The sequence below is a fragment of the Rissa tridactyla genome, chromosome 1 (assembly GCF_028500815.1).
Source record: "Rissa tridactyla isolate bRisTri1 chromosome 1, bRisTri1.patW.cur.20221130, whole genome shotgun sequence".
Classification (NCBI taxonomy): Eukaryota; Metazoa; Chordata; class Aves; order Charadriiformes; family Laridae; genus Rissa; species Rissa tridactyla.
The window spans coordinates 122992575-123018982 of NC_071466.1; the positions used below are offsets into that span (position 1 = coordinate 122992575).

The 26408-nt window shown below is 43.7% G+C and overlaps 1 protein-coding gene across 28 annotated transcripts in view; it reads right to left on the bottom strand.

Annotated features, from left to right (window-relative positions):
* Positions 1 to 285: 285 nt before the first annotated feature.
* Positions 286 to 26408, bottom strand: part of BBX (BBX high mobility group box domain containing) — a 165508-nt gene continuing 139385 nt past the window's right edge. For all 28 annotated transcript variants that reach the window (XM_054190752.1, XM_054190586.1, XM_054190761.1 and 25 more), the window contains 3 exons: positions 23956 to 24153; positions 23078 to 23270; positions 286 to 20279 (listed from right to left, as the gene is read on the bottom strand). In XM_054190752.1, coding sequence (XP_054046727.1) covers positions 20192 to 20279; positions 23078 to 23270; positions 23956 to 24153 — 479 coding nt within the window. In that variant the 3' untranslated portion in view covers positions 286 to 20191. The remainder of the gene's footprint in view (positions 20280 to 23077; positions 23271 to 23955; positions 24154 to 26408) is intronic.

The following is a 26408-nucleotide window of genomic DNA, read 5'->3' on the forward strand; positions in this document are numbered from 1 at the left end:
TGAGGGTGGCAGAGCACTGTCACAGGCTGCCCAGAGAGGTGGTGGAGTCTCCGTCTCTGGAGACATTCCAAACCCGCCTGGACGCGTTCCTGTGCAACCTGCTCTAGGTGACCCTGCTCTGGCAGGGGGGTTGGACTAGATATCTCCAGAGGTCCCTTCCAACCCCTGCCATTCTGTGATTCTGTGGCTGGAGAACTGTCCTCCTGCCAGAGAGGTCCTCCACCGTCCAGCTCCCACCGACACTGACTCCCCCTTAATGGACAATTAAGAAGCACACCGCTCGGCTTCAAAACATACAATATACTTTATTGCCTGCTAGATAATCAAAGTGAGGAGTAAACACCATAGCTGGAAAAAGCAGAAAAGGACCAGGAGAAGGAAAAGAATATCCAGTCACCAAACAAGTTATCAGGCAATAAACCATACACAATATAAATAATCTGTTTCCCAAACAACTAAATCTTTATTTTGCTAATGGCCATTATATGGTTAATTATCAGTAGTAAAATCTCTGGATTTCCTTTTCTACACAGCATTAGTAGTAAGAAATATATAAGGGACTCTGCAGAAAGCAATACAAAGGAGTTATATACACAGGCACCTTCTGTGGAGCAAGAACAGAACCTCATCTAATAAGGAAGGGCTATCTACAAACCAGAAGACCATGGTAATACAATATTAGCTCAGACTTAGTTTAGCTGCAGCCTTTCCACAAGGCAGGCTAGCCAACTTATGTATACATATATATTTTAATATAGATATATATAGAGATTTATTATTTTAAAAATAATGTGAACTACCTGTAGTTCCTAGACTAATTTTAAAGAGGCAGTGTACCTTTCTGAAGCTTCATTTCAGGAAGTATATTAAAAATGGTATATAAAAGACTAGCAGACCCAAGCTCGCACATCAACTTCCGATATCTTCCCTCCAGATTTTTTTTCTGTAGCTGCCGTCCGCATTGACAGCAACGCCTTTAGTCATCTGGATTGCTATTTATGTTGCTGTAATTGCTACCACTAAGTTTACTGGATTATAGTGTTAGTAATTGTTGATTATAAATAGCAATAATGCCGCAGTACACTGTCAAAGCCTGGACGCATTATGAAGAACTAGTCTGTACGTGCATGCAGAGTTTTGTTGTTTAATCTAAAAGAACATTTCTCAGTCAAAGTGCTTCCCCTGCCAACCCCCCCCACCCCACGCTGCTCAAACCACGTTGCAAGGGCTCCTCTCTCTAAGGAAGATGTGATGCCTCTCACCCCACACCAAACTCTCAGCAGTCCTTCACACAGCATCCACCCACCCATCCATCCATCCATCCATCCATCCATCCATCCATCCTATTTCACTTTTAGGGCATAACCCTTCCCTCTTCCACAGCCAGTGTCCTGAGAGCTACTAAGTATGACTTAGTAAAATTAAAAACAACTATTTGAGGAAATGCTTTAAACGCATTTTGGGCCAGAATGTCCAGATGGGCTATTTTGGCCTCCTGCTCCCGCCAGCAGGCAGGCAGCAGAGCGCCGCCCATCGCTGCTGCTGCCTGAGAGCCGAGCCCAAGCCACGGAGCAGGGGACAGGGGAGGGAGAGACGTTTGCTGGGGACACCGTTTAGGACCCAGCGAGACCAAGGGATGCCTTTTGTGGCCACCTGATTCTAGCCTGCTCGCTGCTTGCATCTTGGGGTCCCCTCGCAAAGGCGAAGCGGGAGAATGCACGTGCAGATGGCCAGCAACTCTTCCAATGGGATTTTTCATTAGAAACAAGGATCGAGGGACAAGGCCCCCTTTGTAAGTGATGCCGTTCTGCTCTCAGCCCAACCCTCCCCAGGCTTTGCTGATCCTGAGGTCCTACATCACTTTTGTCCACGACGCAGGCGTCACTTAACATGTTCCCTGCCATAAGGGTTTCTAGAAGCCTCTTCCCATATCAGCGATGACACCCTGAAACACAGTTATTCTACTTGGGGTACCACCCTGGTGGTGAGGAGCTGGGGTTGCATGAAGGATGGCTCCTAAGTGGCTCAGACCCAGGGACGACCTGACACACAGCAGCGCAAGCGTGGGGGTCTCCCACTCGGGCAGAAAACCCCATCAGCGGGACGGCTGGGGGGGTGGGAAGGATGTTTCTGGCTTCAGCTCCATTTTCACAGGCACCCGGGTGTCCCCCACAGCCTGCATGCAACCTTTCCTGGCGACCTGCCGAGCCGGGATCCGGCCCGTGTGACTTGTCACGGTCCCACCAGTGGGAGAGAGGGCCCTGCTCCCCTGGCACCCCCGGCCCCACACAGGCAGAAACAACCTCCAGTACCAGCACCGACACCCGACCAACAGCGTACAACACCCCCCCGACAGAAGCCGTCATTTTGAGTACAGCACAAAACATGTAGCAAGGAGCGTGTGGCCATAAATAACTTGTTTCCCATTATAACCCTGACGTTTTGGCAGGGGAGCTTAAAAATGGGTATTTTAAAGAATGATGCCCTGATGGAACAGGAGGTATCTGCAGTTATTAGAGAACGAAGGGTGGACTGTATTTAAAAGCACACCTATCATTAGCGCTTTGCCAGGCAAACTCATCCTCGCCGAACCCAGCATTACCCTCTGCCTCTCTGCTTACAAATCAGGAAAGCTAGAAAATTCCTGACAGGTATTTCAGAGTGACCTCAGGAGCAACCTTGGCTCCCCAAGCCGCAGGTATCCTCCTCTGTCTCATCCAGGCGCCCAAACTGAGCATGCAGGTAAGTACCGTAAGAAGAGAGGCACACGCACAAGCTAGAAGCTGACCTGTACGGTGCACGACGTAAATTCTTCTGCCTATATTGGGAAAGCCACTGCGTGTGGAGGCTGTCCAAAACTCAGTCACCTCAGTCCCTGCATCTCCACAGAGCACTGCTTCATCTCACTTACAAGTCGGGGCCTTGCTTCACCCTGGCTGTTCTGCAGATGCGCGTGCAAGCACAGCAGAAGCAAAATGCTCCTTTTTTTTTTTTTTTTTTTTTTATATATATATATTTTGGTAAGAATTTTGTGCCTACAAGGGTTAGAGGATTAGTGTAATTTCTCAGTTCTGTTAGTAATTCCTCTTCAGCACTACAGGACTCAAAGCACACGCTGATACTCAACAGCGGGGAAAATAGGAGCAGCGCCCCGCTATGCTGTGAAGAAGAAAAGAAAGGGCACATTTTAAGAGAAAAGCATATACGTCGGATATAAAATCAACTAAAGATTCACCTTTACTGGCTGCTCTTCTGTTTTTTTGACTACTGAGGAAACGGGTGTAATTTGGAAGTCAGGCTCAGGTTGATCCGCTGCAAAGCGCAGACTTTTTTGTCACTTTTGACACCACCGCAACCTGTTTTTGCTTATCCTGGGTAGGGCTGCTAGGGCTGAGCAGGAGTTAGGAAATCAGGGGGAGCACGAGGGATTAAGAGCCTATTGGAGAGGGAGAGAAACTGTGAAACGCGGAGGAAAACACCCTTCCTTCTCCAGGCATCTCTGAAGATTATATCAATGGTAAAAGCCAGGGACTGCTGAACATATTGGTTAATTTGCAACTGAAGTGCAGTTTGACAGGCATCCGCTGTATTTCATAGTTTGTGTGTAAAACTAGAAGTCAAAAATTCCTACCGCCATCCTTGCTGGGGTGATTACTGGGCTTAGACAAAATCAGTTCATCCCTTCCACACACCTCGTTTCCCCTTTTATAAAAGTGCCGTTTCTCCCGCTCACAAGGTTGTTGAGGAAATTGCATTTCCTGACCTGCTCCGCTGCACCCGTTTCATTTTTCGCCATAAAATGCTTTTTCTCTCAACACTCCGAGATTGCCAACTACCGTAGCCGATTCTCTGTGGAGATACCGCCCTTAGAAAGTCAGCCTCTGGTCTGTACGCAGTTGCACTGGTTTTTGTCAAAGGCTCTTACTGGAATCAAACAGACTTGGGTCCCTCACCCATCTGCTCCTTGCCATGCCCATGCCAGAATTGGGCCAGGCGACACCTGGAACAAGTTCCTGTAGGAGGCCGGTGTTACTAGGGCCTCTGCTTTGTGTCCTGCCTGTGGATTCACTTATATTAGCTCTTAATACAGCACTCAGTCCTTGCTTTTCCTTGCTGTGTCTCCCTGGGTGTCAGTGCCCGGGTCTGTACCACCACGTAAAGCAGCTTAAAGGGGGCCTCGGGGCCACAATGGCCACTGATGGGCTCTGCACGCCTCCGGCAGCGCCTGCAGGGCCACCTCTGCCACCACTCGCTGCTGTTTCTTCTTGGGGTTGCAAAGCCAAGGACGTGCACGACAGGTGCTGGGCACCACCCCAGCGCCCCGTGCAGCTCTCGTTGGTGTCGCTGGCCCCTGCCACGGCAGTGTGGGGCTGGCAAGGGGCTGCCACGCACTGCAGAAGGTGCTAACGTCGCTCACCGCCAGAGCCAGGAGACTTTGCCGTTGCCTCCGAGCTGCATGGTGCCATGCAGAACAGGGCTGGTGGGAGCTGGGGCCGGGTCCCGGCAGCACGCCAACATGACATTTGCCCCGTGCCTGGATCGTTAGTGTGGAAGAGGTTTTGCCAACCCATTCCCGCAAGCCTACAGCTTCTGCTGAGCACGGCGAAACCCTGCCCTGGTGCCAGGCACAGCGACCGGGAGCGCAGGCTGGGAGCTTCCAACAGCCCGGCACAGGCAGAAAGTGAAGGCAATGGCACCCCTTGCTCGAGGGATGTGCTCTCTCCTCTGCATCCCTGTTGAATGCCCACTCCTGGTGTTGGGTACTCGGCATGGAGAAAAGCACAGTCTGTCCCCCCGCGACTCCTCAGCATCTCCCTGGCTAAATCAGTGCACCGTCGGCTCGTGAGCGCACCGCTCTTGCCAACACACTGCACTTGCTCCCTTAGTCTCCTAACTGTTTCAAAATTGTTCCACTAGTCCTGGGTTTAGAGCTGGAGACAGTATCGCAGGTACAGCCGTGGGTCCCCATCCCAAAGCAGAGACCCAGGGATGTCCTGTTCCCTGCACGGCTGACATCACCGCAGGCAGCTTTTCCCACGTCTCCCGGGGAGAAGCTGGATCGGACACTAGGCAGGGACCTCGCTGCAAGTGCAGGCGATGCCTCGCCAGCAGCATCCTGCCAGAGGACAGCCAGGAAAACGCTCATTTCCAAGCCTGGCAGCAGCTGAGAGAGGGTGGCCGCGGGGCGAGGGCAGGCTCTGGCGCCCGCCGGCTCACCAGCCTCTCGGCACGGCTGGCACAAGCGCTGCCTAATGAAATGGATGCTGTTCGCCTTTGGTTTCCTCCTTGCAATATGGCTTTAACGATGGACTCGAAGTGTCTGAAAAGGGTACCCAGGAAAAAGCTGGCAAGCTGAGTTGTTTTGGGCTTGGTTTTGGTTTTTTTTTTTTGGTTTTGGTTTCTGTTTTTTTACTGACAGAACTCTGTAAAAAAAAAAAAATTAAAGGCAACTGCTAGATAGAAAACACAGCATAGAAGAGAAAGGTCTTTTTGAACCTCTCTGGTATGGCTATTAACCGTCACCCTGACAAGCCATTTGAAGGAAGAGATTTTCAAAGGCGTGGAGGAGTCCTGTGGCTAGCAATGAAGTTGGGCTGGCGCTCCTTGAAAATCTCGTCTCAGATTTTATCTGATCATTATTTCTAAGGCTGCATTTGTAAAAACAGCTAAAATGCTTCTCTGTCTAACATCTTTTGAGGACACCGTCTTTTTCTCCCATACCCTAAAATCTTGTACTCAGGCACTGCGGGAATAAGCCACCCTCAAAACGTAAAGATAGTCAAGCACTGGCAAAAACCGCATGTGGAAATGGTCGAGCCTCCACTATTAAAGGCTTTTAAGGTCAGGTTCAACACCCCCCCGTCAGGCATGTGCTAAGTATAGCTTAACCTGTCTTAGGGCAGAGAAACTCTCTAGCTGACGTCTCCAAGTCCCTTTTGTCCCTGTGACTCTGCGCCAAGTAAACACTGTCAACATCTCATCCCGCCGGGACCCGGGATGTGTTTAATATCCTGACTGGCTGCTCGCTTTTCTGCTTTGGCTTGCTGTTTGTCCAGGAGCACACACAAGCTCTTCAGACATCCTATTAAGAGACGGCCAACATCTTCCTCACAAAGCATCAAAAGCCTGTCTACTCTTATACTCCCCCTGAAAAAAACAAACCTGGGGAGCAGCAAGCCAAGAAGAACGTGGAGAAATGTTCACCTGAACATTGCAGAAGCTGCCACAAAGAGTTTTCTTTCAGCCTTTTGTCATCTTGAAAAATGTTGACTGAACTGTTGGCAAGTTGGTAATGAGCAAGAAAAAACCACGTTGACAAGAATCACTGCGTCTTTTAAATATTCTCTGCCGGTTCTTGCCAATAGCTTGCGCGGCTTTAAAGAGCAGCTGGTTTTTAAAATCTGCTACAAGTAGCACAAAGAATTACCCGGTTTACATCAAACACGACTCTGCCTCAGAAAAGAAAAAAAAAAAAGGAAAACCAGCCAAGCTAGGAGCCTGGGACATTTTAAGCAGGCACGCACAAACGTCGAGATGAAACGCCATTAGGAAATACCAACACTTCTGCGACGATGATTTGCGGCGTTGCATTCCACCTAACGCGACTGCCCGAAGCTGACCTCGCGCACCGAGCTCCTCTCGGCTGGCTTACGCTGCGCAATTAATATAACCACATGAAGAGCAATCAACCTACAAGGCAGGAGAGGAAGCGAATGAACAGCGGCAGCGGAAGCACCGGTCTGCCACGCTCACCTATGGACGGCCGCGGGAATCCGTCCGTTTACCATGTCGGCAGTGGAGAGTTCCTTGAGCAGCTCGCTGACCTGCCCTCACCGTAGGAACGCATGCAGACAATGCAGAATTTGATTTATGGAGACGCTGGCCTTTCCTATAGGCTTGTCTGCACGCTGCATTATTTTCCCCCCAATTAATGAATTTCACAGGGGTGAAAAAAAAGACACATTTTATTTAATTAATGAAAATCTGTGGCGTCCTTCCTGAATTCATGTTTCTTGATGAAATCAATGCCCAGTAACAATACTACGAGGATAAAAAAGTCTTTGCATCAGCAGTAACTCCATGCGCACAGTGGCTTGGGACAACCACCACCACCGTATTCCAAGGAGACGGCCGGAGATCACAATGGCAAGTACCCAGAGCTGCTACAGCCACCGTGAAATCTTCCACCGTAACAACTCAAAACCAGAGAGAACTGCTCGCCCGACACAAGCTCTGTCACGCAAAGTGCCTAGGACAGCCTTCCAACAGCAGCAGGCGAAAGATGCGGAAATTAAAAGCCCCATTTTACTGACATGCAGAGCAACAAGCCTACGACACTTCGATGCGTGCATCCTGCAGATGCAGCTCCGACTGCCGCTTTCTGCCACGGGCGCTGAGGGGATTTCTCCACACCCTTCCGCCGGGGCATCCCCATCCCATCCCTTCGGATGCAGTGGGGCAGCTGCACCGCGCTTCCCCGTGGCCGGGGTGCCTGCTCCGGTGGGAAAGCAATGATGGTCCTGATCCCGCAGGATTCCCCCACACGCACCTCTCGGCTTAGGCGAGGCTACGTGGGCAAGGTAACCGGAAAAGCCGGTATTACATTTATTTGATCTGAAGGTTTCTTCAGTAATTACGGAGAAAGGGAATTTAATTGTCCAGGGACTCTTTTTCCCCTCTAAGAAAGAAATTTAGAAACATGGTAAGAGTTTTATTTTGCAAGTTAAGGCTCAGTATGCGTTAACACAAACGTTGCAGGTCTAAAATGCAGTGCTGAAGGGGGGCTGGGTTTGTTTTTAAAAAAGAAGCATGTGACTTCAAGCTACATTAGTTGGTCTAACAAGCCACGCACCAAAAAATGAACCAGGCCAAATCCTCATAAACTACGAATCTATTCTCAACAACAGACTATTAGGAGAAGGAAATAATTTATCATATTTCAAAAGCCTGCCGGGTTCCCAACACCGGCGCTGCTTGGGCTGAGGAGCCCAGCTTTGCTGCTCCACCTACTTTGCTGGAGGATCCCACCTCCTCGTGCCTATCTTTTTGCAGAAGCTGCGCTTGATGCACAGACAAAATTGGGGGAAATTGCTGTTAAAATACCACTACTTAAAAAAATACTCTCTGTGGGCTTTTCAGAGTTGTGCAGTAGCTCGGGAAGGTGTGGGACGCTGCCCATCCTAATGAAAATCAGCGGGACGTTTTGCTACTGATGTCCATCATGTTTTTAGCTGCTCGAGCAGAGAGAGGAGAGATGACTGAAAAGGAAGGTGAGAAATTTCTAAGCAAAGCTTGACATTCCCAACTTCCAGCAACGTGAACAAAACCATACAGAGAAGACGTTTTGTCTCTATCAAATAAAAAGCACTTTCAGTTGGACAGTAGATTTGACAAAAGTGACAAAACCCAACCAGTTCTTACTTTTAAACAGCTTTTATGACCCTTCTACCTAGATGGCAATGGATTTCCAACGGCTGAGATTTACGGGAGGGTGGTTTGGTGCTGAAGGCAGCTGCACATTCCAGACATGCCACCACGTCCTCCCGCAAGCGCCACCAACTGCGACGGGCCGGTGCTGCCAAGGGACTCCCATCGAGGTCTGAGGGAACGCGTGGCATCTAAAAAATGACATCCACCGTCTTCTATTTATTTGAGGATTGTCAAGCTAACTGTATTTGTGGTTTTATTAATCAAAACTAGTAAAAAATTACTCATCCCACAAAGCAGTTGGAGTATTTTCCGAATGGTCTAAAAGCCCAGATATTTTTATTTCATTATTAAAGATGCTTTTAAATCCCTGCTGGTAGCCCTTGACTGGCAATTACAGAATCACTTTGCCAAGGTGGAAGAGCACATTTATTTTTTATCTAGGTTTTTCAAAGGAGCTGCAGATTATCAGCCTGTGAACACAAACCTACTGCTTTTATATTGACTCTTACGCATTATGGTGTTTTCATGGTTCTCACACATGAAACATCCCGCGTACAACTCACAAATCAGTCATTTTAAAAATGCGGCTGTTTGAAAATGCTAAAATAAGGACCCAGCCCTACAGATAACATGGAGATTACTGTTCTTCTAACCACCCGGTGACCAAGGTATGTCAGGTACATTTTGCCATCTGGTAGATAGAGAAATCTGTAAAAAATAAATATTCTTTCCCCCTCACTCGTTCATAAATAACCAAGTGCACAGTGCACGCTGCATGAGCAGTGCAGCTGCCATGTCAGAGCTCGTGGCAGCAAACACCGTGTATTCCAGGCAGCTTTTGTATAAAAGCCATAAAAGACCAAATGGATCCTCTTGTTATGTGTGTACAGATGTGACCGAGTAAAAATCTGCTTTGCTTATCGTAACGACTTTTTACGAACATCCTCTGTTTCTGCTGTTCAGAGAGCCCCGTCCCAGATCAGGCTTGCCAGTGCTGCCACCGTAAAACCCACAGCCTGTCCTTCCTCCGAAGCAGGCAGCAGCTGCCCTGGGCCACCCCAAGGAGACAATCCCGGAGGTGCTCGGGAACCACCGGTTACTACTTTACTGCCTTAGATCTACACCGGGGCTGCTGCGCCCGTCAGTGGGCGACGCGATTGTACCAAGTATCACTACGGCTGATCTAGGAGCCTGCGACTGTCTCCACACCCAGCTGTAGGTTAAAAACGCGGAGCTGCAGAAAGCCACTGAGCAGCGAATGCCGAGGACCAGCAGCAGCACAGCAAGGGAACCTCCCGCCCCAGCAACCCTCAGCCGCCCTCTGGCAAGAGCACACGGTGCCGGACGACAACGCGTTGGACTCAGTGAATCAAATGGGTTTAGAATACAGCCGTCCTGACGCGTAAACCACAGGCTCTTTTGTTTTCCCCTCGTGCAAGTCAGCACAATCACACTGTCAACCTGTGCCGATACCTGCCAACAGGCTGGCTCCTCAGTCTGCAACCGTACCTCTGGTATCTCACACATCTTACGAGGTCTAGCATTTGCATCCAGCATCCTTCATCAACCCTTCATCCCTAAGAGATTCCCTGCTGGTGTGGATTTCTGCACGAGAATTAAGTAGTTATCTTCACTTTCAGAGACCCCAAAGCTGAATGAACTATATCCTAAATATGGTACACTACAGATAGTTACTGGTAAAGATGTTTTGAAAAAAATGATGTACCGAGATTAAACAGTCACACAGTGAGTGCTTCTCTCTGTTACTTTATGGGGTAAAACTATGCCTTGTGCCAGCCAAGCACAATCTATTTTCTTGAAATACAGCAGGAAGAATTTTCTCCGTCACCTATTGAAATGATGATAAACACTTAGTATTATTTATGGCGTACATGCAGGGAAGCACCTGTTGGCAACACCTTTGCCATGCGCCAAATACGTCTGTCATTTAGAGGTGAATGGGATGGTTTAAAACTGCATCACACCTCGAGCAGCTCACATATTACTTCCGACTGAAAAGTTACCACCACGGTCACTGAAGTAAAACACGGCATCCATTCCAAGCCACAGACTAGAACTGCAATTTCTCCTCTTTTTTTAGACCGGTTGGCAAACCTCGCTCTTGAAATAGGAATCTTCTGAAGACAAGGAAATAGTCCATCTGCTGCGATGGTAATTTCCCTGCCACCTTACTTCCATTATAAAACACTGCTCTCCGAAACAACAGGAAACCCAGCTCTGTTGCAGTAACCTGTCAATCTCTGCACACAATTTACATAGCTGCTCTGACAGAAGACACATTAGACCCCTCATGCAAACTATCGCCTACCAAAACCTGGAAATTCATGAAGATCTGTCTCTACTGTCAAGTTCCCAGCGAGGTGTGTTTTGTTTTGTTTTGTTTTGTTTTAAACATATATATATATATCTGAGCAGCTGTGGGCAAAGTGCCCAGCTGCATGGACAAAGCTGCTGTAGCACAGAAACACTTTGCTGTCCTGAAGGGGAGAGGCCAGGAGGCTTTTGGCGAAAGAGCCTCCCTCTGCCAGAGCCCTGCTTTGTGACAAATGCTGCAACTGGGAGTCCTGATAATGCTCACCCATGGACAAGAATGGGTGTTTGACTGAGCCAGCAAGGACCAAACCAGATAGAACATCTCAGTCAGTATTACTGGACACCGACACCAAAAAAAAAAATCTTAAACTACTGACGGATTGGGACTATATGACTACCAAATTCTCCTTAACTCCTGAAAAGATGGTAAGATGTTTTAATAAACTACAGTGATAAGACAGCAGCATTTAGAGAGCCGCAATTAGAACAGAAATCCCATTATGGTAAACTTTCTGAGGTTGGTATCTGAGATACTAGACCTTGAAACTTTTGGCAACATGCTGCTGAGTTTTAAATCCTCCAGCAGCAGTATCATTTTAAGAATCTCACTCATGAGAACATACACAAATCAAGATTTGTCATACTAGGAAAGCCTGAAAGGAAACCATAACTCTAGGTGTTGACTGTGTATTTAGGGAACCCACCCAGACCGCGGAAGGAAGGAAACTGATGCTCAGATTGATCTGACTGCAGCCTGATGGCCTGCCACGTCTGGGAAGCCTTCAGTGGGCCATATATTTAAGATGTACTCCAAATACTACTTACTTTTGGATCAGAAGGACATCCCCTGAGCACTCAATTTATTTCTCCTCCCCCTCCCTTTTTTTTTCCTTAAACTGGATTTTGTATGATGGCAACACAGCCTTCTCTTAGTGTGCAAACTGTAATAAATGCACCTGACATTCTCAACATTACTTCTCCGTATCTAAGAACAAAGGTAACAAAAGCAATAAGCAAAGCCATAGAATGGGTTAAAGTACCAGGTGACTGCACTCAGAAAATTACACTTTGGTACTAAGCCTGACACTCTAACTCAACTGGTTTGATTTCTGGGACTATTTTAACTAGTTCCTCTTGTTTTATGGGCTGACAAATAGGCTGAAGTGCTGCTCTACATGGAATAAAGTTTTTGTGTCACTTTATATAGGCTGGATTTTCAATTGGAGTTTCAGCTGGGGGCGAGACAGCTACATCTTGTGCTCGCTTACTTCTGCTGAAGATCTAATGTTATCACCTCCTATCAGAAAGTAACTAAGGGAAGCCTAGCTGAAATCTAGAATACATTTTAAACACAACTATATTAGACCTCAATTTCTTACTGTTTCTGTGCGAAGAACAGTCCACAAAAAGAAGCTGACACTGAATAGATGGTAGGCGTTACATCTTACAGGTTTTATTTCTGAAAACAAAACAAAATAGAATTTTGCAGCAGATATAGGAACGCGTCTCATATTTTGTTACAAAGTGCTAGTGTCCTACTGAAGAATCGACAGCTTCATGAACTATAACATGGTTATGGTATGCTCAAGTAGACTTTGCGTCTTGCTTTATGTTGTCACACACTGTAGGGGGGGAATAAAAAAAGGGTTTGGAAGCAGGGTTAGCTGCATGTTAAAAACCTCGGGGATGAACAATGAAAAGAACCCAACAAATGGTACCAAGGGGAGAATGTCTGAGCACCTGGCAGAAGTGTGGTGCACTTTAGGGGGATGATGCCGTTCCACCCTGTGTTTTTCCAGAAGTATTCGTGGAAGTGTCTTACCTGACAGTTAAGAGAGTGTCAGCGTAATGCAATGCGGCTGCAAGAAGCAACGTGAGTGAGAGCTGGGTAACAAACCAGACCTAGATGCACCGAGAGTTAGTTGGATTCAGCAGGTGTTTTGTTGGAAGAACAGAATGAGAGCAGATGAAAAAAGACAGGAGTTCAAGGAATGAAGATGACTGTTTTAAGGTAATTTGGTAATCAAAAAAACCAGAATAGTGACTTCAATGTCCCTGACTGGGCATACTATAACAAGAAAATATAAATTTCATAACAAGATTTCTTCCAGCTTTGTTTGCTCACTGAATCAGAGCTTTTCTCCACCTTCCCCACGTACGACCTTTACATGGCCTTTAATGTTGAAGCTCTTCCATTCCTGGTGTTTCTTTGCAGACATACTGATACGTACCCAGTAAAGGCAGTGCAAGATTGCATACATTTCTTCTTCCCTGAGTAAATGGCACATAGTTAAAAAAAACCCTCAAAACTAAAGGCTTCCCTTCTGCTACTTCTCACTCAGACACAGGAGTTCTGCTCCCATGTGAACAACTGGTATCTACTGACTTTTACTACCAAGTCTGTACTTGGGTCTTCTGTGATCAGAAAAATACGAGGAGGCTTCAGGCACGCAAGGGCAGGAAAAGACAAGATCCCCAACGGTCTAATTTTCAAGCCTCAGGAGGGTAAAATACATGGGCAGAACACAGTCCTGGTTTAAATAAGTTTCCAAAGTAGTGGGGACCTTTAAGTTCAAACGTTGATGACACTGGCTACTTATTTCGAAAAGAGAATCCATTTTTGAATAAGTTCTCTTAGCGTCCAAAGACCAAAAACAACTTCATGTGAGACGACTCCTCTTACATTTGTGTGAACTATAAATGAGCTTCCCAACCGTGCAAAGACGACAAAATCCAGAAACACAAAGGGGATACCTGGAAAGCTCAGGAGAAAAGGCAAACTTTTCTCCCACAGCCCAATGGCACCGAGTCCTGGCTCTCTCTGTCCCACAGTCTCCAGCTTTATGCCAATATAAATCCATTGAATTCTGGAGCACTTGCATGGGTCTATGGATCTTTCCAACAATGTCAACAGTGCTGAACCAGAAGTTTTTAAAAATAAAATGGAAGCTCCCGTTGTAGACATGTGTAAGCAAGAACAAATGGGCAGAAGTTCTTTGCAAAGCATGCAACATCTTTACAGCCATTGTGCAGAAGTTGAATGGATGGTCTGACAGGAAACTACAGCTTACAGCTCTGAGGATCCATCTCTGGGTTTTGGCATCTTCCGTTTTCAGGTGGAAAATGAGCTTGTTTCTTTTTAAGTGTTAAAAAAGCCAACAAATTCATGCTGTAGCTAAAACCAAATTTTGCAAATACTGCTAACTCAGCCATATGTTCAAATAAACAATCATTTGATAGTAAAGCAGGTGAAGTATCAAAGAAGCTCTGTTTGAATAGCATTTATTTGCAATCATTAGGTTTAAATGGGAAACTGTTTACAGGCACACACTAGATAACCAAAATAGAATGAACATAAAGAAATCTATTTGAAGGTCCTTTTCAAATATTTCAAATATTTTATTAAATATTTTATTCAGTTTCATTATCACAGTTTAATGTACTTTAGCATGTTATACACATGACTTAACATGTGCACTTAAAAATATCAAATTATAGGTTTTTGAAGAAAGTACGACATTCTAGAAATGTGCTTATTGACTTCCAACTACACACAGCTAAGAAGGCAGTAGCTTTGTTATACGATTGATGGAGACGAACTCTTGTAAGGCATGTTTACATGAAGCTTTGGAGAGAATAAAGCCAAATACTGGGTCAAAATTCTGTGGAATTATGTGTGAGAATAAAAGTTGAAGGATCGGGCCCTAGGAAGAAAGATCATAGCAAATCCGTTGTGTTAAAACTGTCAACAGATACTGGTTATTAAAAGCAAGCACTGCTGAGAAAGAAGGTTTTCGTAGCATCCAGGTCAGCAGGATCTGTGGGTTTTTCTCAGGTGTGATTTTTGAAGATCACACCTTATGGTGTAATGTGAAGGAAAGAGACTGAAATCTAGCAAGAAAGTTGGAAAACTATCATCTGAGAAATCTCACGTTATTTTATTGACCTAACACGGGAACACTTCTGTACAGAGAACATGTTGCAAATCACTGCCGTCCTGTGTGTGTGTGTGTGTGTATGTATATGTATACATACACGCAGACACACGTACATATATGACACTCTTCCTTTTGTCACCTTCAAAGCCCCAACCACTGATTAAAGTGTAGCAGTGTGTGGGAGAAAATAAGGTTTCTGTTGCAGGGGTGAAAAAAGTAGATTAGACCATTACATTTGGAAGCCTAGTTAGCCTGTACATGTGTGTTTTTTCCCAGTAGAGTACAGCGTGGGTCTGCTGGTACACAGTAACAGTTAAGATCCAGAAACTACAATACAATTATCTGGAAGAACTCAATAAATGTTAAGCTATTTGCAGTCGTTTTTAAGATTCCATGTCAATGAAGGCCCTAGGTCACAATGATGTGCCTCCCCCAGGAACATCACACAAGCCCAAGCTTAACTCCAAGAGCGTAGTGGTCCATAATCGGGGCTCCTGCACTGTCACAGTGCAAACAACAATGCTGCCCCATAAGTAAGGATGGTTTTCAGTGTAAGCTTAGGTGTGTTGCTGAGCGGAGATCTCATGTCAAGTCCTCCTAGATTTCTGCCTTAGAAGAATTAGTGGGGGAACATAAAATACACGTCCATCTCATAAGCTTCTTCAAAGTTCTCAATTCAGTAGAAAATACTGAGTATATAAGTGACTATAATAGTACTTAGGTGAGAGCATAAACCTCACTGTGCCTTTTTATTGGGGAATTCAGGGGAGGAGGCAAGTAACTCTTTCACAGACTAAACGCACTCGTTCATGGCGCTCAGTGTCCTGAAGTGCCTCGGCATCCTGGCAGCTGTAGGTGAAAGTTCCACAGTATGTACAAGGTAGGGAGAATGCCACAAGTGTTACAAAACATGGCAAAGATACCTAGGAGCTCTACGATCTATCAAACAAGCACGGCAAACAAACGGCATCTAATGGATAACGTATGATATACAACACACGAGTTGCACAGTTACGTTTCCTTGCGAAATCAGGATTGCAAACGTAAACTCCAGAACAAGTTTCAAGAGCAGCACTTGGCTTACTGCGTCACCTCTGGCAGTATCTGAAGTCCACCACCCCGTGAGCACTGCATTTTCTGCTGTTATAGAAACCGATTTCACTGAACCAACTAGAGCTAGAGGGCCCACGTCCTGCAACCCATATGACTATGGCAGAGGTTAAACAAAAATGCTCCAACAACATAGTTTGGCTACCACTGTATATTCAGCCTTTACGTCGCCTGCGCTATATAAATGTTGCTCTTGCAAAGTAAAGCACACAGTGATATACAAATGGTACCAATGGCTGAAAAGATTACACGATCAAGCTTGAATGCAAATGGAAGTTAACGAAAGTAGTCTTTTAGGAGAGGTAGCCATATTAGACTCAGCATTCAAAAAAAGGGAGTGCACTCAAAGGGTCAACATACATTATAGTCTCTTGCAGACCCATCATGTTTTTGTTTTTTCCTACATTTTTTTTTTTTGCAGAATGTACACACCCAGGCGCACACGCACACATGCACACACACACACATATATATATACATCTATCTTTTTTCATAATTCCCCTTTGTTGCCATAACTTTGCCATACTGAGAACAAAGGCCAGCTTTCCTTTCATCCTTTCTTAGCTGTCCCACAACTACAACCGTTGCCTTCGGTCTGTTCAGTATCCGTACAGTAGCTGAACAGGCAGTGGAAATTAAAACTGCTTCAATCTAATATCCTGTTCCAAGAGAAAGCATCCAAACTGTAAGGCATTCCCTTGTTCTGATGTGAGTTACAACTCTCTTGGGCTTCTACTTGATACAGACTGCGGGATGCAGTCGTGCTACAGCCTCGTGCTACAAAGGCAGCTTTCACCCAAATAATAAAGACCAAAGCTGGAATTTAAACACCACAAGTTCACACGCTTCTACCAGTCCCTTGTTCCTGTGCTCCTTTCCAACAACGCTTATCACTTTAATTTCAAAAGTCATGCACCAATGCTATAAAATAGACACCCAAACTACCAAGAAGTCTCTTGCTCATGACTTTGGGATATTGTATTAGTATAAAAGAGCATTCAGTCATATTAAATAAATATATTCTATTTCTGAAATCACAGCACATTCAAGGGGTAGTTACTGCCATAAGCAGAGCATTAAAGTAATCTCCATAGATGTTTTTAGAATCACAAAATCCTTTAAGATCATCGCGTTTTGACTGATTTGGTCTAATATCTGGAAAAAAACCTACTGTGGGGATAAGAATCTGCATCTCAAATGTTCTGCAGAACATTTTTCCCATATTTGTATACAGTACTAGAACAAGTAAGAAGACATTACAGTAATTTTCTCCCAGCTGCTTAGACCTGTAGCTTCGGCTACGACAATGCATTTAGTATACCTCAAAACTAAGTATGAAATATCAAAGATCACTAAATAAATAAAAGCCAAGGAAAACTGGGACAGTACTGCATTTTACACTTGAGACAAGATTCCCCCCTCCCATGGATAACTCACAGAGGACGACTACGGTAAATGCTTTTCTTTTTTTTTAAAGAAAGATTTATACACAGGTTCAGATCCAGAAAATAAGGTGAAATGCATAAATATTGATAGCTTTAGCTAAGTTAAAATGGGTTCAGTAAAGTATGATACAACATATTCAGAATAAACAAAGCAGAAAAGCATCATATTTTGGTTTGCTTGAGATATACATAAGGTGCAACAATTTCTTCTCTAGAGGCATTTGTGGACAATGTGTTAACGGGTAACAGTGTTTGCTGGTATACTGAAGTACACACAATAGCAATAAGATCTTCCAAAATGAAAGCAGCTGAAATTAATAAAAATTAAAACAAAACAAACAAGGAAAAAACCCAACCCCAATACAGTAAGATATTGGTCTGAAATTTTTGTTGTGCTAACAGACTTTGTTACCTGAAAATACTGATACCCCTTCTAGTAGATTCAGGGAAAATTCTAGCTACTAAAATCAAGACATCACTCAGAGAACCAACAAAGGCAAATGCCTAGTGAACTATAAAGCTTTGCAGGATTTCTGCTACTCTCAGTGCCTAATCGCTTAAAAATTAAGCATATCTACAAAAAGGTTTATAAGTATCTGAAAACAGTCATATCCAGTAAACTGACCCAACCCTACCCCCTCTCTAAGGGAAAGTCAAGGAAAAGCAGATCAAGTAAGATATTAATTCATATAGAAAAAAGTAATTTTCTGTTTCTTTTAAAAAAGGTACCATTAATATACAGAAATATCTTCAGGAACAATATTGAAATTTAAATCGAGGAAGGATGGGGTGCTTTGACAAAAATATATCTACTCTAAAGGTTTCTAGAGAAATAAGTTAGTACCATTGTCAACGTGAACGGCCTGCACTGTAACATATTTGGATTTCAGCTAATTATAAAGTGGTCCAAAACACCAACAGCCACCTTGCTGTGACCCAACAGTTTTAAGTCTTTTAGGTTTTTTCTGTCTTGTTAAAATAACTTATAAAACTTTAATAAAATCTTATTAAAAATACTGCCACAGGCTGCAATGGCATTCCAGGGGCTCTTAGTCATATATTCACCTGAATTTTTAAAAAGCCTTTTCACTGACTCATTGGCTTGTAAATGTTGTTCTTTTGTTGCTGTTCCCTTCTTCCAACACATGCATCCTCGATGGTGCTGTTTCAGTGACACTTCCCCAGCTCCCTGCCTTTTGTCAGACCTTTAATCCTTCGTTACAACTCGCGTGGTATGTTGTATATTGTTTCCCGACACTGAACCAAAGACTTTCACTTAACTACAACAATGAAAGGCTAAACCTAGCAAGCATTAATAGAGTTACTGTCCATATGGCTATTACATCAAATTAGTTACAAAATAACCCCAAAACACATTATCAATTCAGTCAAGTATAAATAAGAATGCCTGATAGAATGATGTAAACTCGCATCATTTAAAGACTTAATTCAAAGAACTTCAAACTCAATCTAATACTATCAAAAGTTCAGCCGGTATGACGAAGACTAATAGAAAATTATTGCTGGAGTCCAATTTGGTAAATTGTTGTGCTACAATGCAAAAAGTAGGGAAACATCTTGTGCTATAGAAGAAGTACCCTGTTGAATTTGTAGCTTTAGATCAATTACTAGTGATCGTTTTGCATCTGTTGGTAGGAATCAATGCTTGGTTATACAATAGTGTAAGTCACGATAGCGAAGATGACAGGTCAAGTGATACACTTGGCCTGCTTTTGGGATGTATTTATGAGAGCAAAACACAAAAATTCAACATAAGCAAAGACAGAAACTGGCAGATGGATCTGTTTGGTAGTCTGAATTCAGTCAAACGTTACTCTTCATTTGTAGTTTACCTGTGTACAACTTCCCACTTTACCAAAACAAACTGTAATTGGCCCTTTACGCAAACTCTGAAGCTGATCTGGACTGTGCATAGTAACTACAACAATGCCAGTGTCTGTAAAATGTAAAAGGTATGTGTATTGGTGTAAATGTATATTGAAAAGTCACGGTTTTAGGTTTTTCAGAACGGTGAAATAATACTAAGGTCACTTTTGAAAAACGCATTTGCAGTACTCTTTGTTTACAGGAAAGTTTCACCAAGTCGCTCAGATATCTATGCAAAAATAAAGGAACCCTCCAAGGCATGTCAATTATCTGCAGTATTTTCTTTTCCATACACCACTCCTTTTTCTAATGCACATCATCCTGGTTATTCAAAGCTAAATTAAAAAGAAACAAACCCAAACATAGCCTGTCAGAATTTTTGCCAGTAAACTCTACCACTCTGGTGGCAAATATAAAAGTGCAGAACATCTGGACCACATGGCTGCCCAAACACCGCTAACAATGGTACATCTGTCCAGGCTGCCTTGAGTTCTCTGGAACAGGTTTTAAATTCATTCTACAATATAAATGTAGGCATAACCTATTAATATAAACCATCTTAGAACTTAAATCTTCATGTACAAAAATGACTAAGAATATCTAATAATAACTAGTGCAGTGCGTCAGTGTTTTTGTTGTTGTTTTTTTTTTTCATTTTAATTTAGAATAACTAGGTATTATACGAAACTAGTTGCCGTACTCTCTGGTTGGTAAAAGAGATGCTGTGTGAGCTTACAGTAAAGGCAGCCTTTTTCACACCAACCACCTATTTACTGTTTAAAAGCCTTCAATAGAAAGCAAGCTCTGGGATCATACCATTTCTGTTCATTAATAGACAATTAATATCACCCTCCTACATACTGGATCCGATTTGAGGACCTGGCCCAAGTTGCTAACGTCTGACTTCCAGTGAATTCTGGGCCACTCAGAGCAATAAACGCTTGCTTGCAGTCTATAGTTTCCATCATATGGACTGACTAGCTTCCCTTGGTAAAGACAAGGCTAGGATATTAGGTAAAGCACAATGTTTTACAATAAAGTGGAGCTTCACTGGTCAGCGCAGGAAATAAGCACTGGAGCCTGAGACATTTCATTTGGCTGTCCATCATGTGGGAGAGGTGTGGCCCTCTGACTTCTGCAAAAGAAGAAAAGAAAAGCCACCCATCATTATTCGGAGCTTGTATCAGACCGGAAAGGATGGGAAGCGGCATGTGATATGGTTTAACATCCGGCATTACAGCACCGTAACTCCCTGCTGCTACAGACACCCACATACTGCTGTTACACGCTCTTTTTAGAGGCATTCCTGCAACAGTATAACACGATATCCTGAGGACAACCTGCAATGCAACGCAAAGTCAGGCAAAACCATGACATGATGGTATTTGAAGACACTAAACAAAATGCATGCCCAAAGAGTAAGTTAAGAGCGCACAGGTGCTGTTACTCATTTTGTAAGAGAGTGGCTTCAGCCCTCAGAAGCACAGAGTAGAGCTCACGTGTGACAAAAGAAGGTAAAGGCACAGAGGCATGTATCATATTAATGCAAGTCCGCAGCCAGCTTTTAAGCAATATGGAAATACACTCATCAGCAGAGTTACACATTGGGATTACTCCAAGTTTCATGACTTAACACTTCATCAGCCCAGCACAACATCTCTTTCATTACTACAGCTGTGTTAATTTACAAATGATCCCCTGGCACAGGGGATCATAAAAATAAACTGCGCCAGAATTATGTGCTGGAAATCAACATCAATCATTGTAGCAGATGGACTTGGGAGAGCTCCTTTGCAGCTTGCCTTTTAAAATACATACACAAAGCACGTCACCGCCTGTTATCTAATCTCGCAAGTCAGGTTCTATTTTTGTTACAGTATGTGTCATTTGCAGCAATGAAAATCTGGGCCCCACTTCTTATTTACACTTTTACCTCACTCCGGCACAGCTAAGACCCCAGCAGAAAGGAAGGAACCAACGTGCTTTGCAGTACCGGAGTGCAACGAAGCAGCCTTGGCACAAAATGCAGCTCAGGCTCACAGTGCTTAACCGGGGCATGCACAAGGTAAATGAAGCTAAACAGAAGCCTTCGCATGAAAACCACGCTGCCACTTCCAGACAAGCTGTAATTACAGTTAAAAAGGAGTTTGGCTTCCGTGGCCCAAGGCTCTGTGAAATTATTTCATAATTAAATTCAGACACTGAAGAAACACATCAAGCAAACCTCTAATGCTGTTGTTCTCATTTCGGGTTATTTGCAAATAAAGAAGTGAGTTGCAAAAGATAACAAGCAGAGTAGGAAAGAGATAAGCATCTAGCCCATTAGATTTAGGTTTCTGTTTTGACTTCCATTTGCCAAGTCTGTGAAAGACATGGCAAAGTTTCTACTGCGAAAGAGTCCTCCCGCCTTGTCATTTCCCCCTGCAGTGATTACAATCTGGAATTTGCAACAGTTGCTGGACATTTGCTGGTTTGGTGTTTTCAGACCTCATGGAAGGTGCTGCATTGCTCTAGCTGCATGATGAGATGACAAAAGGTGGGAGTAAGAAAGAGAGACCCAAACAGAAGGCTATGTAAAATATTAGCCCACTTCAACAGGGACAAGAGGAGGACAAGAACTCTCAGAGAAACAAAGAGGGAAAAACCACAGTGAAGCGAATCCCATTGCTCTTGTGCAATTCTGGTCAGCCTTAATGGAAATCAATGAAACCACAATGGTGTGAGCGAGAGCAGAGCTTAGCACAGCACTTCCCCAAGTCTCACTTTGTGGCTTCTGACAACAGAAGATGACAGAAACGAGTTCAGACTTTTGCTGTCTTGATAGCAGACACCTGTTCTGCAATGCTGGGAGGAAAGGACAGGCTGACTGCAGCGTGAAAACACTTCTCACCGAGAACAATGTTGCTAAAGCAAGACATCAGCTTCTGCAGAGAAGAGCTAACAGACTGGGTTTGGCTGACTTTGTTTCTTGTAGGACACCTGAACTTCTAAAAAGCCTTTCAGTATTTGATGCACAGCCTGAACACACAGGACTGGGCTGGCTGATAGGGGCCACAAGATCAACAGTAAACTGAGGCTGTGAATGGTTTCATCGACCACGGCCTTGTGGAGTTTCTTAGGCAGACAGCAATTTGTCAAACGCAGCGGCTGGATGGTTTCAAACTGTCCCAGCACTTCCTCACTGACTCTCCACTGCAGGAAAGGACAGGGCTTCATCTCCAATAAGCTGCAGCACCAAAGAACAACACTGGATAATTAAGAGCCAAGGAGGACTTGCTGTCCTTAGTTTCCTCCCATCACAAGTCCAGCATGCAGGATCTGACCATGCTGAACTGATCCAACAGCCCTAAGTAACCTGCACATACACCACCTCATCTGTGTGGATGGTCTACTCAGTAACAGGGAGGACCAACCCAAACTAACATGGCCTTCCATCACCCAGAGTTCTTCTGCCCATGCCATTCTGCAGATGCTTTGCCTCCTACACGGCAAAGCACAAGAGTAAAAATAACAAGTTAGTTTCCTTCAGCCATGTTCAGCATAAAAACAGCTGAAGTTTTATGAAATTCTCTCGACAGTCTTAGGCCAGTGAAAAATACAAATCAGCAGGCAATAGCTATTATCTGACAAATGGCATCTGATAATTAGAAACCTTCAACCATTAGGATCTCAAGGAGCATATAAGTCTGGTTTTATAAAAAAATCGGTAGGTAAGCTTACCAGGGAGGATCACTTTACTAACAAAATAGATTACATAGCCATTTAGGTGAAGACTTAACACTACTAAGCAAGTGGTGTAAACCTGACATTCATAGAAAGCTGTGGAAGAGAAAACACAAGCCAAATTAAACAGTCTGCAATTCACATGCTTTCTGAGCGATCTGGCAGCCACATACTATTCACATAGACAATAAGGGGAAAAGAAAACCATACCTGTGTACATTTTCCATAGCTGCTACCTCTGCCAGAGCAGCTAAGCTAAAAAATGCAGACACCGCTGGCATATCTGATGTAATACTATGATTTTCTTCTGTCTCTGCATTTCTGGAGCATTCACTGTTGCAATCTGTTTCTGCGCTTGGCGTTTTTTGAAGAGTACTTTGTGGCAGCTCTTTTGGCTTCTCCTCTGCAATAAGAAAAAGTTAAGCTTGCAAATCTAGACCTTAAATTCACAGCAGCCCATCAATATACTGACTAGTCTGGTGTTAACAGAATCTTTACCTTTAGGACTTTGATTTTGCAAGTGTAATGCGATTCATGCTGCAACCTCTTCTGACCCAAGCTACTGTCAGAAGGACAGTACTAAGGTTTACGAAGCAGTTTACTGATTTTGCATTCAACAGAGCTTGATGTTTTAGGTCAAGCAAGAGGGCTTTTGTGTGCGTTTTAGATACAGAAGCCCAGAAAGCTTATCTTAACTGCAGAGGACTCCTGTGAGGATTGTGGCATTGACTGTCATATTATGGAATTCATTTTTACATCCTTTAACTACGCACAGTGTAATTTCTTTATGGGACTGGAAACAAATTATGAAAGGTAACCGCTTTCCATTTCTCTCTGTATCACCTCCCAGTTTTTGAGAGAGAAATACCCAGTGAAAGAAGACATATTTGGGCATTCAAACAAAAGAAGTTGGCCATTATGGACTTACTGATTTCCCAATTGATTGATACCTGTATTTTAAAGAATGATCTTTCTAAGCAGGTATGAAACCAAGCTAACTGAAACATAGTTCCCTGATAGGTTGCTTGTACTCCCCAACCTCCTCCAACCATTCAGTTTTAACAGAAGTTAAACTCTGATTTCCTTACCCAGTGTCCCTCCTGCTGGTGACACTCGACCATCTGCTGTTCGGACAAGATGAGTGATCTTAGTTTTCCTTGCTTTCCTTTTCTGGCTGCCAACTAAAGGCTCATGCATCATTACCGGCTCCGGAGTGTTTAGGGCAGATATAGAAAATTTATTCTTCCAGGCAGAGTCACTGGAATTTCTGTCTTCTGAGAATATGGCTGAAAGAGGATAAAAATGCAGTTTTACACGTGGAATAATTCAGCTACTAGCTATGCTCGTTTACCATTTTGCACCAATCTGCATAAAGCGTTCCCTCACAGGTGCTCAGAGCATAACCCATGGCAAGATATGATCTGAATGCTGCAGATGGTTGCAGGGAAATAGTAGCAACAGCTCTTAAAGATGTCCTGGAAGGTTCAAGTTTCTACTATTTGCAAAAAAACCTGTGAGATGGGTAGTCGTACTTCAGTGGGAGCAGGGTATCAAACGGTCTATATAAAACGCTCTGCAACAGAAGATGCCAGCAAGTAGCTAAGAGACAAAATGTATTTGAAGGAACAATAATGGTCCTCATGTAAGATTAATTTAGCTCACAGACAGACTCACAAGCAGAATTCAGGAATTCCTGCCTAACTCCCAGTCTTCCCTCTATAGTCACTCTACGTCATCCCCTCTAAGCAGAGGGAAATACTGCCTATTATAAAACAACAAACCTTAAAGAACACCCTAAAGGCAACAAGTGCAAAAGCAGAGCTGGACCACAGCTGAAGACAAGAACGCTAAAAAAAGAAAGCAAGCACAGGATAAAATACCGTGACGGAAATAATGCCTACATAAAGTCAGAGAGTGAGAAAGGAACAGTTTGAACGTTTCTCAACAGCACCAGTGTTGGCATTTCAAAGCAGCCTTCTGCCCTGAAATGAAACATGACCATGAACTTCCACTTGACTAAAGTCACTTTAATCTTGTTGATGAAGAAACTGGTCAGGCAGCTATCACAAAATGTATTTAAGCTTCCAAAGTCTGAGATCAGTGCGTAGTCATCAATCGTTTGTAATTTCCATTGATTTAATAAGCCATGCTGCTCATAGTCCATAAATTCAATCTGTGACATCTTTTTTTCCTCCTATGACAGAAGTATTATGAGGCCTACCCCATTTGTGATCACTGTAAGCTAGGGTTAGAAGGAGACTACAGGTAGCAAAGGGAATGCCCAAGTCATTTCTTACAGATGCTTGTCTAATCTGCTTTGAAATTGGGAGCACTCATGGGCATCCGCACCAAGTCCTTGGGGTGTTTTTTCCCAGGGCGCTGCCATCCTGAATGATTACACATTTTTTCCTAATGTTTGCACCTCATCTTCCCTGCTGCATTTTCAACTCGTTATCTTCTTTACTACACCTCAGGTTATACCGCATCTCTTTGCGCCAGTCCTTTATATAATTCACAGCTGTTACTGTGCCTACAGTTAGCTTTCTCTTCCCCGCAATTTCTTTCAATCTTCCTTGCCATTTTAAAGATATGTTTAAGATCCATTTGTTCACTTTCTGAGTGGTCAGACCAGCAAAAATTATACGCACAACAACTCAAGCTGGAGCGCAAACAACTGCTCTTTCAGAAGGGCTCAGCACTGAACAAGACCAGCCTCCTGCACCGAGACTGGCTGTGTCGTGCAGGAGCACCCCCAACCCCACAAACCATGCACAATAAGCCGAACAGTCTGCATGGACTTTGCCCTCTTTCATTGTGTATTTACTGTAAATACATGAGTGTATTTACTGTTTGTTTATTGTTTGTTTTGTAGATTTAATGATCTTCCAATTCAAAGATATGGCTAATACAACCTCTATCTTTTGCTAGCTTCTTCAACTGTTAACTGTGTGAGGATGTGGACTGAGTGAAGAGAATAGCTGTAACACATTTTATCTTGTTAGCGGCTGCCCTTCACTCTTTTAAGTGGGAAAGGATCTTTTAAGTTTTATGGCATAAGAATACAATCAGATCTAGTACAAATGTGTAAAAACATTTGGAAATGTTCCAAACCTTAATTTGTTTATGTTCTTAATTCAGCTTCATATCTCCTCTTGTAAAACATTTCTGAACTTGTGCATGCCCTTTATTTTGAAAAAAAGCCCACAGCTTCAAATAGCTTTTCTCAGTGTTTAGCTATAGCTGCTAACCTTTCTAGAGCAGAGCTATGCTGTAAAACTTATTTTTTTGTAAAGAGAGCAAGAGAAATCACAAGAAAAGATCTTCCCCATAACAGTCCAATTAAGTAGAAGCGCCAATGACTGCAAATGTGACTTTCAAGTAACTCAACTGGGCTAATAGTGAGATGTTCAGATAAGCTTACTGCACTGACTGAGACCAAAATCTTAATTGGAATGTATAATTAAATGGGCAGCTTTCTCTCTGAATTTCTTATTAAGGAAATTCATAAGCGCTGATTATGTATTAATGTAATGGTTTGGTT